Here is a 12,888-nt window from a genome sequence, read left to right on the forward strand (position 1 = left end):
TTAAGGGAAGAGGGAAGTGGGGGCTCCTTTCAAAGAAGGGATTCACACATAGAAAAATTTCATGGACCAAGTTTGGGTTCCCATAGTAATTCTAGACCGAGGCTCCTCCACACTGGCATTACTGACATCTAGAAATCTTTCGTGGTAGATGCTACTGTATCCTGCAGGCATCCGCAGCATCCCATGCCTCTCTAATCTACTAGATACTAGGAACCTGCCCTGTCCTTTTTAACTATAGTGACAATCAAAAACATCTCCAAATGTGACCTGCAGAGAAGACATGCCTTTGGTTGTAAACCACTGAAAATGTGTTGGACGACACCTGCTCAGACACTTTGAACAGCTATCATGTACAGAGCACTTACATTATCCTCAGTCCCAACACCCATCCTTAAGACTGTACATCCCACAACCGAAGAGACCAAGGCTCAGAGGGTTGAAGTAAGTTCTTACAAACCGTCCATCTGGTAGATCTGGGATTCTAGTTGAGAGGTTGGTCTGACTCCAAAGCTTGTGCAGCTCCTGCTGTGACAGTCCATTCTTTGGAAAATTAAGGGCCCCTCCTCCTGCTTTGAACTAGGAAAAAATCATCTTCAGTCAATTCAAGTCTAAATATATGCATCAAGCTAGATGCCATGAGAGAAATCTATGATGTTGCTTCCTTGGAGCCATTTCCACTACTGACATCATACACAAACACAATCTAGCTAAAGAGTGATGTGAGGCATTTTGAGTTTGGGCCCAATGAACATTCTTAGAGTTAGAATTTTTTGAACTGAATGCTCTTTGTGTGTGTCGGCTTCATTCACCCCTCTGCTGCCCGGGGGTGGAGGACATCATTTTAAGAGAAGCAAGGAAGCATTGAAATGCATGGGTTCTACAAGCCTTGTGTCCTAATGAAGTCTTAATTCTCTTGCCTTGTGGTGGACTAGGCATTACTTCCAGATAAACATTCGGCCATTTTCTTTGTGGCTCTCTGCATAAAGTTCACTTTTCCCCGTTCCCTACGGATGGCGGTGTACTCGTATGCTTTGAGCTTGCTGTAGTAATCGGAGAACTTGTTGTAGAGGATAGAAATGGGCATCCCGTTGAGAATAATCCCAAAAGCGATGCAGAGGAAGGCAAAAAGCCTGCCCAAGTGGGTCTCTGGGTACATGTCTCCATAGCCCACGGTGGAGATGCTTACCTAAAAGGAATGAAAGCAGTATGGACCAGTTAGCCCTGAAAAGGAAGAGGAAGAGGAGCCCCCAGTAAAGAGCCTAGGCACCCTGTAGGTGCACATGGGAATTGCTAAGAGCGCCCATGGAGGCAGCTTTCAGAGATACCCCCAGGACTATGCCATGCAAGCAGTAAAAGCTATGGAGCTAAAAGACTGGTTTAAATCCTGACTGAGGTACACCAGTGTTTGTATATGCAGCACAGGGAAATACGATCAACATTAAGGAGCTGCAGAAACAAGCATTTTATGTAACATATGCTGAATTCCCATCATAGAATGTGTTCAGCAACTGTCTTCTTTCCACGCCCCTTCCAGTCAGGGCCTGTGTTAGGACAGGGGGATTCCCTGGATTTACCTCCATTATCAATGTCAGAGGAAAAAGCTAGAATTTCAAAGAAACCAGATCAGTGTTCAAGTCCAGACTGACCCTTCTCAGTTGGTGGATCTTGAGACAGACATCTAGACACTGGGACCATCTCTCAGGGGTCTAGTGAAGATATAATACAAAATTAATTACAAAGCAGTTTTGTAGATACTACCCTGGGTGCTGACTACCTCGACTGCACTCCCCTCATCTTTAAAAGGGATAGTTATAATACTGCCAAGAACTGTTGTGTAGTTCAATTGGCTTTTTAACGGAGACCCTTTACTTTGACACATGTAGAGAAACACACTCATTGCTTTACAAAGGGGCCCTCAGAAGACCTTATAGAACAAAACTACATTTACCCTTCATAAAATGCCTTTCTTCATTCTTGTCACCCTGTTTTAAATCCCACTAATGAGAAATTTATTTCCATTAACTAGCTTCCTGTTTAAAATGCAGATCCCCGCAGGACTAGTTACCACTTAGTACAGCCAGAGAGCAAACCCTGGGGGACTATTTCTATGCCTTGTGTGCTTCCATTGCTCCCTAGATTAATCCACTAGAAGCATCTGAAGCAGGGCTGTCGCTTGCAGGGGTAAACTCCAGGCCTGCTTGCTGCTCCATGGCTTTGTGAGATGCTTGTCCTGGGCTTCCAACAGGTGGCAGTAATTATACAAAAGTCACTCCCTTGCCATACTTAGATGGCCTCCTTTGGCTCAGACTCTTAAGTACTTTTTGTGCTGCCGATGATGCAAAGGTTAGTTCGACCCTTCAAATGTGGCTGATGGTTTAGAATGAAATGGAGACAGGAGACAGCTGGGCAAAGCCAGTGGCAAAGAGCCACAGACCCATCCAGCCCCCAGACAGGGAAAGGTATGTCTTCAAGGAAGGGCAGGTCCCAAGGCTCACTGCTCCATCTCTGACAAGAGAACTCCCTTTTCCCACTGCAGAACACAAGCAAGCATGGCAGAGGCAGGGTGGCCTAGACAGGGTTAAAGAAATAAGGACCATGCCTGACATCTCTGGTCCAAACCCACTTCATAATTGTGTGGGTTTTGGGCAAAGCAGCTAAATTCTCTCTGCCTCAGTTTCTATTTTTGACATATAATAGAGATAATAACAGTACCCACCTTACGTGATTGTAATAGGAACCCATGGTGTGTTTTCTCACAGGCCATAGGAGCTCATTTGTGAGGGAGACCTGAGGGATCCTGTCAGCTCAAGAGAAGCAAACACAAACACTTATGGACCAGAAACTTGACCTCTTTTGTGTCGATTAGACCCAAAGGCTGTAGACACAGGCTCCTTCAGACTTTGGGTAAACGCAGGGTGAGGGAGATTTTGGTAGAGGATATTCTTTTTCCACACTCTGGATTGAGAACACCTCGGTTCATCGCCATGTCTATGCGTGTGCCCGAGTGTCTGCATGTGTCTTCTGTTGCTGGCCAAACCAGAGTCATACTCCTCTTGAGGTGTATGAGATTAGCTGTGGTTTCTATCTCTCACTATTACTTAGACCCCAGGATGACTAGTCAGTCAGATGATCATAGAGACCACTGAAGAGAGTTTGGTTACCGGAACAAGTGATAGGAAGGAGTAGCTTTAGAATATGATACAGCACCGGAAGGAGAGGGCCTTGCGTTTAGTCAGATACACAAGGGTCCAACAATATGAGTGTTGGGGATCAGGGTTAGGTGGATGTAGAGGAAAGAAAGTGATTAAGAACAGGCATTATTATTGAGCTTTTGATTAATTTTCATAATGGCTGAGCTTCACCCCAACATTACTTTCTTTGAGTTTTGTTTCTCATAAATTATCAAGACCTTTTCATTTTATTTCTTCATTTTTTTTTCTTCTCTTTTTGAGACGATAGTATAATTACATCATTCTTATTTTTGTGTCTTGGCTGAACTTGGAAGGAAAAGTCAAAAGCAAACTTATTTGTCTTAAATTATAACAAATATCTGTTATGCATAATCAGGCCTGCAAATTTTTGAGTATCTTGGGTTTCTAGTTTCAGAGAAGAAACCTCTCTGACTAGGAGACTATGTATATCTTGTTCCCAAGAATGTGTTTGAAATGTAGAGTTGTTTGCTATCTGTTTTGTGAATAATTTGATTCAATATGTAACTTTGTTTTTTTGTTTTTTGTTTTTTTTTTTTTTTTCTTAGATACAGGATCTTACTATGTAGCTTTGGCTGTTTTGGAACTCACTCTATGGACCAGGTTTAGAACTCACAGAGACAAGCCTGCCTCTGCCTCCCAAGTTACTTGGATTAAAGGAGTGTACCATTATCTCTGGTTACAATCTTGTTCTCTTCCCTGGAGTAGGACTTGGGATATCTTGGTTTAGGGAAGTTTCTGTAGATTCTGTAGAACATGTCACATCTTCATAGGTATTAACACTGAAGGCCCCAAATTGACCCTAATGGCCTCACAAAGAGAGTTCTCGATCAGCAGGAGATGAGTTTGGAAATGTGACCAGCGTGTCTGCAATTCATCCAAGTATCTAGCGAAACTGGCTATCTAGACAGTCTGATCCTGGAAGCTGACCATTCTACTGAAAACTCACAGATGTCCCCTAGTTTTGAGTTTCAAGACTCAGAGTATGACCTTACCCTGACAGCTTGCTCACTAATCAACAAAGCCTGACCTGCCAAAACACAGTTCAGTGAAGGATCAGGGTTTCCTTGAAAACAGGAATATTGCTCTTGAATTTCTCCTTCAACAAGCCATTTGTCTTTCTCATGAAGAATGGGGCATAGATAAAATGCCTTGGCAGCCAGTAGTTCATGCATCTAGGAAGGATGATGCAGGGAATAAAGGTAATTAAGAAAATAATTAGTACCTCTTCTGGTTTCCCCAAAGAAGTAGAGGCAGTAAAAGCTCACTGTTTTTCTTCCCATAACTATACTCAAGAGTTGATGTTGTACTTCAAAAGTTACTTATCCATGCTGCTGATGTAATAAATATCCCTCTCAAGGATTATAATCTAAAGAAACAACTCAGATGGGTATGAGTGGCTATACATATCCTGATAATTAATTTTGTTGTCAGCTGCCTTCCTCAAAAATACTGAATGTAACCACTCTGGGGGCAATTCCTCAAAGCATTATGAAGTAAGAATGAGACTCACACTAAACAGTAACTCTCATTTGGACATTACTGTGTGTCACAGTTATATCGTGACTGTAGGTGGTGAGGTAAGGAGAAGATTGGCCCGAGCTTGGGAAAATTCATGGGTGAAAGTTGGTGTCTATTAATCTACCAACAAAACGGCAGAGAGTTAAGATTCCTTATGCATCTCCAGCTTATCTGATGCTCTCCACCCCTTTATACTCAATCACATTCCAGTGAAGTCATGTTGACAAAGAGGAGGACCATGCTTTGGAGACATAAAAGGGCCCCCACTCTCAAAGGAGCCCCTAAGATAACAAACCAAAGTGGTTTTGAGCTGTTGCTTTATTTATGACTTTCTGAAGAAGCTAGAACTTCACCACTTTCTGTAATTCTGCAAGGACTCTAGGATCTACATTTCCCAGTTCTTCCCACTGGCTCTTTTTCAGAGCAGGGACATGGAGACTGGGAAGTTGGAAGGAAATATGAGGATCTCTGTTCTGCTTTCCTCTACCACTACTGCCACCACCACCGCCACCTCTGCCACCACCATCATCATCTGGCTCAGATAGTTTGGAACTCCCAATACTCCCAGCATGTGCCTCATGGTGCCACTGTATCAATCTGCAATGGCTATTCATGCCCCCCACCCCTGTGTGCCCAAGTCTGACAAAATTACCATCTCCCATTTGTTCTTCCTGCTCTAAGGACAGTAGTTATTCTTTCCATTACTAATTTTTCTCTTCTACCTCCTAATAACTGTGCACCTTTTCTCTCATAGCATACTCCCTCTTGGATCCCCATTTTCTTGACTGTAACCCTCACATGCATCTCTTCTAAGCAGCCAATTAAAATAAATTTTCAGTGATCTTGTAAAGACCAACTATTTTCAAGGAAATGATACTATCACTTGGGAAAACAAAGGTGGAAGCCATCTCTATGGGGAACAGTTATCTGGTGCCTCAGATTAAGATACATTTCCTTCTGGGAGGGTTTTCAAAGTGACGAGTTTATGCCCATAGTTTCCTCTTTGACTTCTACAGTATTAACTTGATCTGGAAGAGTCCAAAGGAAGTGGTTTGTTGAGGGTCCAATTAGCTTTTTTACTTGAAAACAATCCCACTCAGGAAGCTGATGGTTACAGCTTTATCATAGAGCAATTGTTGACCCAAAGGATTCATTTACTCACTCTTAGGCAATTTTGACCCTCTCTCCACAACACACATGATTGGCACTGCTCCAAGAATAGTCTATTGATCCACAGAGTCAGAAACTTGCCTTCCCCCAGGCCCTGGTAGAGAAAGGATGACTTTTGTATTAATTTCCCACAAAATAGATCTGAAATCAGAGGCTATTGCGTACATGTGATACCACACCAGCTAGTTAGATGTGGTAGGTTCTATTTATTAATTACTTACTACAGGCTAATATGTTACATATGTTTTTTTAAAATTACATTAGTGCTCACAAATAACCAGCATTTGACAGATGAGAGGGATCCATCTTATATACAACTACATGAGCAATTGCAGACCCAAGGCTCCATGGAGATTTGGTCTTGCAGATATAAGATCTGTCCAATAATTAAAAGCTCTTTATAATAACAGAAGTGACTTATTCCTCTCAAAACCCGGAGTTGAATTACAGAGGGTTGGCAGATTCTTGGCATTAGAAAGAGAGATGAGATTGAAAACATATCAGCTTGGGGTTGTTCTATATATTCTGGTAAGGGACGGATATACATAGAATGGGTTGGAGAATCTGTGTTTCATTATGAGGCATAAAGAACATAGCTCTGGAGTAGTGTAAGAGACTATCTCACATCCAGGGGTGGGAGCTCATACCTTTAATTCTAGCATTTGGGAGACAGAGGAAGGTGGATCTTCAAGGCCATCCTGGTCTGTTAGTGTGTTCCAGGACAGCTAGAGTTACATTGTGAGACCCTGTGTCAAAGAGAGAAAGAGAGGAGAGAGGAGAGAGGAGAGAGAGAGAGAGAGAGAGAGAGAGAGAGAGAGAGAGAGAATGTATCTATCATGTTTCTTTTATTCCATCTTGACATTTTGATGTGTGGGTGTATGGTTTTGATACATTTGCACAGTATTATATGACTACAGTAGAATGATTATATTATTGCACCTAATTTATAATGTCGTACCATCATCAAGGTATTTTCCATTAAACTCACAGAGCTTCCCTCTCCTAGGCTGACTTGCTCTCACCATTGCCTGTGTATGGTCATGTGACTTGCTTTGCGTTGAGCAATAGTGATATCAACAGTCCAACATGTTGAGCAAATATGAGCAGAAGTGATGTGCGTAGTTAGGTTTGTGCTCTCTCCTGACCTTTGCCACAGCCTCAAAGACAGGCCTGTAGAAGTAGAATGGACATGTAGCCCAGTTACCTCATCTTATCTTCATACTGTTTCATACTGCCTTTCACCCAGACAGACTGTAAGACATGAGGGTGAGCGCCAGCAGATGGAAGAGTCTCTAGCTCAAACTATTTACAATAGGTGCTTGTCAGCATTTGTTTCTTTATTTGGGGACAAGATCTCACTTTGCAGTCCTGGCTGGCCTGGAACTTGCTACATGGACCAGGCTTGCTTTGATCTCTCAGAGATCTGCCTGGTTTTGCCTTCTGAATGCTAGGCTTAAAAGTATGTCCTTTTAAAAGGAGCTCACTTTTATACTCACACGCTAAATGAATGCTGGTGTCTGAAGTCACTGAGTGTTGACATGGGTACAGCCATCATTGCTACAGCAGCCACTTACATCATTTATAAGTAAACAGATGTGTGTGTATTTCCGGGTTATATTTAGTTTATTGGTTTTGTAACATTGATATGTGATTAATAAAATACTTGTGGGCCAGTCACTTTTAGGATCCCACTTCTTAATTTTTATTTATGTTTTAAATTTATGCCTGTCAAAATTCCACTTTTCAGAGTCTCAGTCTATCTAGTTGTATGGATTTAAGTGAATTTTTTTCTCATGGTTCAAACTTGATCTCAGTGTTATCTCATCTCCAAATTGACATTTCTGCTATACCACCAAAAAGGGACTCTATCATCCCAACTGCTCTCTCTCCTGCTATTCCATATGTTTTCCCTCACCGACATCAGACATTATGTTTCTGTCTACACTGAAGTGCCAGCACCATAATGAAAAGATACCTCCCTGGGCATCATTACTTAGTATTTAGGGTATGATCTGGCACACTGCAGACCCTCAGTGAAGAAGATGGACCTTTGTGTGTCATTTAAAACACTGCTCCTAATAATCTGCATCCTCTTACTTTATAGTTACATTTAAGAAGCAGGACACTTGGTGTATATCATTACATGCTGTTCTGTCCTCCTTGCTCCTGATAATATAATGCGTAAGTACACAACAGGCAAGATAATCAAAGTGCCAAGAAGAGCTGAGTTCATAGCATCAGTTCCGAGGGATGCCATGGGCCTAGACTAATCAAGGAAATGGTTCCTCCTGTCCTCTGACGTTTGCCCAGAAAGAAATCACAAGTTATCAGTCACTTGTGTACCTCATAATGATTTGTATTGTAGAAATCCAAGAATAAAATGGATAAAGATCATTGGTATGGGGTAAGGTTGGTAAATGGGGAAGTCAGATTGAGATTTAGTGTGTAAAAATAGTGTTTGGTAAAGATACGAACATTACACCCCCCAAACTCCTCACATTGGTTAAAACAATAATAGGTAAATTATTTCACAGATAGAAAAGAAAATAGTGATTTAACTTCTGCTATAAATTTTATCTTTAAAAAAAGCATTGATTTTGAATAAAATGAATTCCTTAACCAAAAAAAGCTTCAGTTTTCATTAATCAACACAGGAAATTAAGTAACCAGTGGGCATGATTATCAGAACTATTTTAAAGGTAAACAATCCAGTATTAACAGGTCTAATAAAAATATTTCTATTAGCATGTTAACATAACATAAATACTGTGGGTTAAAACTAGTTGAAGGTCCCACAATACTGCTGCCTATTCACAATAGCCTTTTATGACCTCTGGAGAAATAAAACTTCGACTTTAAAGCTCTATATCATATCATCAGCCTGTGGATTTACTATTTGCTTTCCCACTTTCAGCACCTCCAAAGTAAATGTCATTTGCTGGGGACAAATCATCCTCCGTGAACTCCATCTGTCACATGGTTTATCTGCTATGGAGATGACCTTTCATCTCTTGGGATATCAGATGGAATGATCAGAGCGGAGGCCGTTGACAAGCCCGTTCCGAGGAGCCTAAGATCGCCTGCCATTGAGGAAAGATCAACTTAGCTTAGGCTTGGAAAGGGAGGCAGACTTGTTGAACTGCAGGGAACATCAAGTCCAACTTCCTCTTCTAGAGACGTGGGGATGAGGTAAGGGAATGATGGGGTGGAATCTCACATTACTTACCCAGAATCATGGTTAAATGTTGGGATACTTAACATCCAAGTCCCCCATCACTTAACATACACTGCATGGGTTACTCTAATGAGTTCAGTACTCAAAACAACAATAAGAATAACTCGGATATTCACAGTCAGTTTAGGTAAGGTATGACAAAGACCTAAAGCTTGCAAGACACAGCGGTAGAACAAGGAAAGGTTATGGAAGTTAGAGCAGGACAGACATATCTTAGACTGAGCTAGAACAAGAGGCAGTCAGTTCTCAGGATCAGCGTTGCTCAGCCCAAACGTACCCTCTTCTGTAAGGCATTTATAGTATCCTTCAAAGATTGCTGCTACTTCTAGTCCTCTTAAAAAGAAATAGTGACAACAGTCATGTGTTTGCTATGTTTACATGAAATCAGTTTTATAAACTATTTATTTATTTTAAACTAAGGGTCCAGTAAGGGGTGAAAGAACACTGACAAGCCTCACTGAATGCACAAAACATGAATCGTTTCCCACTTTTCTTAAATTTTGCCTTGTCAATTTTTTCTCTTTTTTCTTCACATTTTGCTTTTTGTGGTTTTTTGAGATGGTGGGCGTCTCTAGTAACCCAAGCTGGCCTCTAACACGTGGGCTAACTAGCCAAAGATGGCCTTGAATTGCGGGTCCTCCTCTCTCTCAGTGCAGGGATTACAGCTTCACGCTAGACCGAACCAGCTCTCTGTCAAGGATTTTAAGATCAAATCTGGATTTGAAAAATATTTAGGGCCATGTAAACTTCAGTTAGTAAACTACAATCTTGATGTTGTTCCATCCACGTTTTGTTGGCGTCAACCATGTGGTGAAGAGGTGCTCTATCTTTTAGCAAGACCAGGAAAGATAAAGAGACAAGCTTGACAAAGCTGATAACTTAAGAATTTGGGGTGCGGGTGGGGATCATAGAGTGTATTGTGCTACAAGAAAGGATGCAGAAACCCAAGTGTCATGTTACTCACCGCGGCCCACCACCAGGCATGGAGGATGCTGGTGAAGTTGGTACCAGGCACGTCGTGCTCCACCGAGTATACCGCTGCAGAGAAGGAAAAGATGCCCATAGTGATGAAGAGCATCAGGCAGCCCACCTGCTGGTAGCACTGGCGTAGGGTGAAGCCAAAGGCCCGCAAACCTGTGGAGTGGCGAGCCAGCTTGAGGATGCGGAAGATGCGCATGAGACGCATGATGCGCAGCACTTGGCCCACTTTGCCAACACGGCCTACGGTCTCCAGGTCGTGTTCCCGTGGGGAGCCCTTGGGATGCCCTTGGTCCTCGATCGTGAAGCACTCTAGCAGCAGCTGCAGGTAGAAAGGCAAAATAGCCACCAGGTCCACCAGGTTGAGGGCGCTGCGTGCAAAGCGCCGCAGGTTGGGGGTGGAGGCGAGGCGCAGCAGGAACTCCAGAGTGAAGAAAGCCACACACAGCATCTCCACGAGCTCCAATATGGGCCTGGGGTCCCCACCACCTGTGCCCTGCTCCGCCTGGTGCTGCATCTCCTCCACCGTGTTGAGCGCCAGGGCCACGACAGAGATGAGCACGAAGAGATTGGAGGCCACCCCCATGGCCTTGGCGGCCACCGAGGAGAAGGGCTTCTCCATGAGGTTCCAGAGGCGCCGACGCAGTGCTCCATAGAAGCGCATGTCCTGAAAGAGTTCCTCGGCCTCCTCGGCCTGCGCCTGCGCACGCAGCTCCCTTTGGATCTTCAGTTGCTCGCTCAGTTCGTCCCTCCGCTCCTCGAAGCAGATGCGACAGCAGCGTGGCGTGTACTTGAGCCTCACGCCCCAGTAGCCCAGCTCCTCCAGGAAGCATCGTGGACACAGCTCGTCTTGCACCAGCAACACCCCCGATGTGTAGAAGTTGTAGACGAGCTGGAAGACCGCGGGGTCACGGTCAAAGAAGTACTCGTCCGTCTGTGCCTCATAGTCATCGCACAGGCCCAGCTGGCGGCTGCGGCTGGTGGAGGTGGCCAGGCGGCCCAGGCGAGTTTTGGGGTAGTTGGCCAGCTCACAGTACTCCAGCTGATAGCTGTGGCCACCTACGTTCACTTTCAGCATAGACAGCTGGGCTGGAGTGTCAGTGTCACCATCCAGTGGGGCTGTGAGGCACTCCGGCTTCTGGTTCTCTTCAGCAAGATCATCCTTCCAGTCCTCCCCCTCCTCCCCGCAGTCCTCATCTTCCTCAATGTAGTAATTGTAGTTACCCTCGGTCCACTGTGGTAGGATGCTGGCCTGAGAACCAGTGCGGGCTCCCATGGAGCAGACGCTCCTGCGGTGTTGGTTGCTCCCGGGGTTGGGCACATCCCCAGTCTCTGGGGTGTTCCAGGGCTTGTAGCTCAAGGACCATCTCCTCTCGTTGCTCTGTTTCAGCATGACGGTAGGGAGTCAGAACCCTTGCCTGTCTCTCCTGCCTGTCTAGCGCCCCTAGAGCCCTCACTGCCTTGTTAGAGAGAGCAGCAAACTGGGGCCCCAGGCATTACCTTCAAAGCTGCTCTTTCTCCTGCCCTGGAAAAGTCCAGGCTAGCCTGCCAGATCTGAATACTGGTGGCAGAGGGACTTGAGTGCTCTAATCTTGCTGATAGGGAAGAAGCAAGTGTTAGGAGGGATTTGGGCCTCTTAGCCAGTTCTGTTCCCCCACCCTACCCCCTACCTCTGACGTGAAGGGTGATTATGTGGTCTTAAATCTCCAGATAATCAGAAGAAGGCAGAGATTATTGCTAATAAAAATGTCGGTCAGCCTTGCCCTGGGGAAGCGTTTAGGGTATGTGTGCTGAGATAAAATCAACTATGATGCCCCTGTCTTCATTCTTAAAATTTGAGATTGAAGCCCCTGTTCTCAGAAATCCCACCGTGGGAAGTCGTGATGGCAGAGAGCGGACCTTGTGCCTAATTAGTTTAGGACCCTTTGTTTAGATTCCCTAGAATTTTTCTCTTTTTATTGAAAATATTTTTTTCATACAATATATTCTCGTTATGGTTTTTCCTCCCCCACTCCTCCTGGTTCCTTCCCACCTACCCCCCATTCAAATTCACACCCTTTCTGTCTCTCCCTGGGCAGGGGGAACCAGGCATCTAAGGAATGATAATAAAATAAAAATAAACAAATCAGAGTATGACACAGTGACTGAAAAAGAGCCAAAGAAAAACCCACAAGAAACACACATAGACCCAGAGACACAATCTCTGCGTTCACACATACACACACACACACACACACACATACACACACACACACACACACACACACACAGGCACATGCATACACACAGGCATGCACACACACAAAAGCACCTGTAAAAAAAAGAAAGCCCTGACTTAACATTTTGAGACAAAGAGCCTCTGAAGATCCGCTGAGATAGTTTTGTGCTGACCATCTACTGCTGGGCATGGGCCTATCCCTAAGAGTGGTTTGATTCCCCTATAAGATTCCCCTTGAGAAAACTAATTTTCCATTTACAAATGTCTGACCATTGGAGAGAGCTTCTATACTCGGGATGAGGGCATGTGCCCAGCTTTTTCAACTCTAGGACTCCATGTGCTGCAGGCCCATGTAGGCTCTGCGTTCTGCCTCAGTCTGTGAATTCATATGGGCTCCAGTCTTGTGTCTAGAAGAACTTGATTCTTTGGTGTCTTTCATCCCTTCTGCAGAGCTTTCTGAGGCCTGAGGGGAAAGAGTTGATGAAGACATCCCTTTTAAGCCTGAGTGTTTCAAGGGATCTCACTCTCTGAGACATGGCTTTCTGAATCTGTTCCCA

General features: G+C 44.1%; 1 protein-coding gene across 1 annotated transcript; it reads right to left on the bottom strand.

The window, feature by feature from the left end:
• Positions 1-928: 928 nt before the first annotated feature.
• KCNV2 (potassium voltage-gated channel modifier subfamily V member 2) lies at positions 929-11,506 on the bottom strand (the record flags this gene model as incomplete). The annotated part of the gene is made up of 2 exons (XM_080911441.1): positions 929-1,186; positions 10,100-11,506. The coding sequence occupies 2 exons, from the start codon at positions 11,504-11,506 to the stop codon at positions 929-931; spliced, it is 1,665 nt and encodes a 554-aa protein (XP_080767567.1).
• Positions 11,507-12,888: the final 1,382 nt, after the last annotated feature.

This window comes from Micromys minutus (assembly GCF_963924665.1).
Source record: "Micromys minutus genome assembly, chromosome: 2".
Classification (NCBI taxonomy): Eukaryota; Metazoa; Chordata; class Mammalia; order Rodentia; family Muridae; genus Micromys; species Micromys minutus.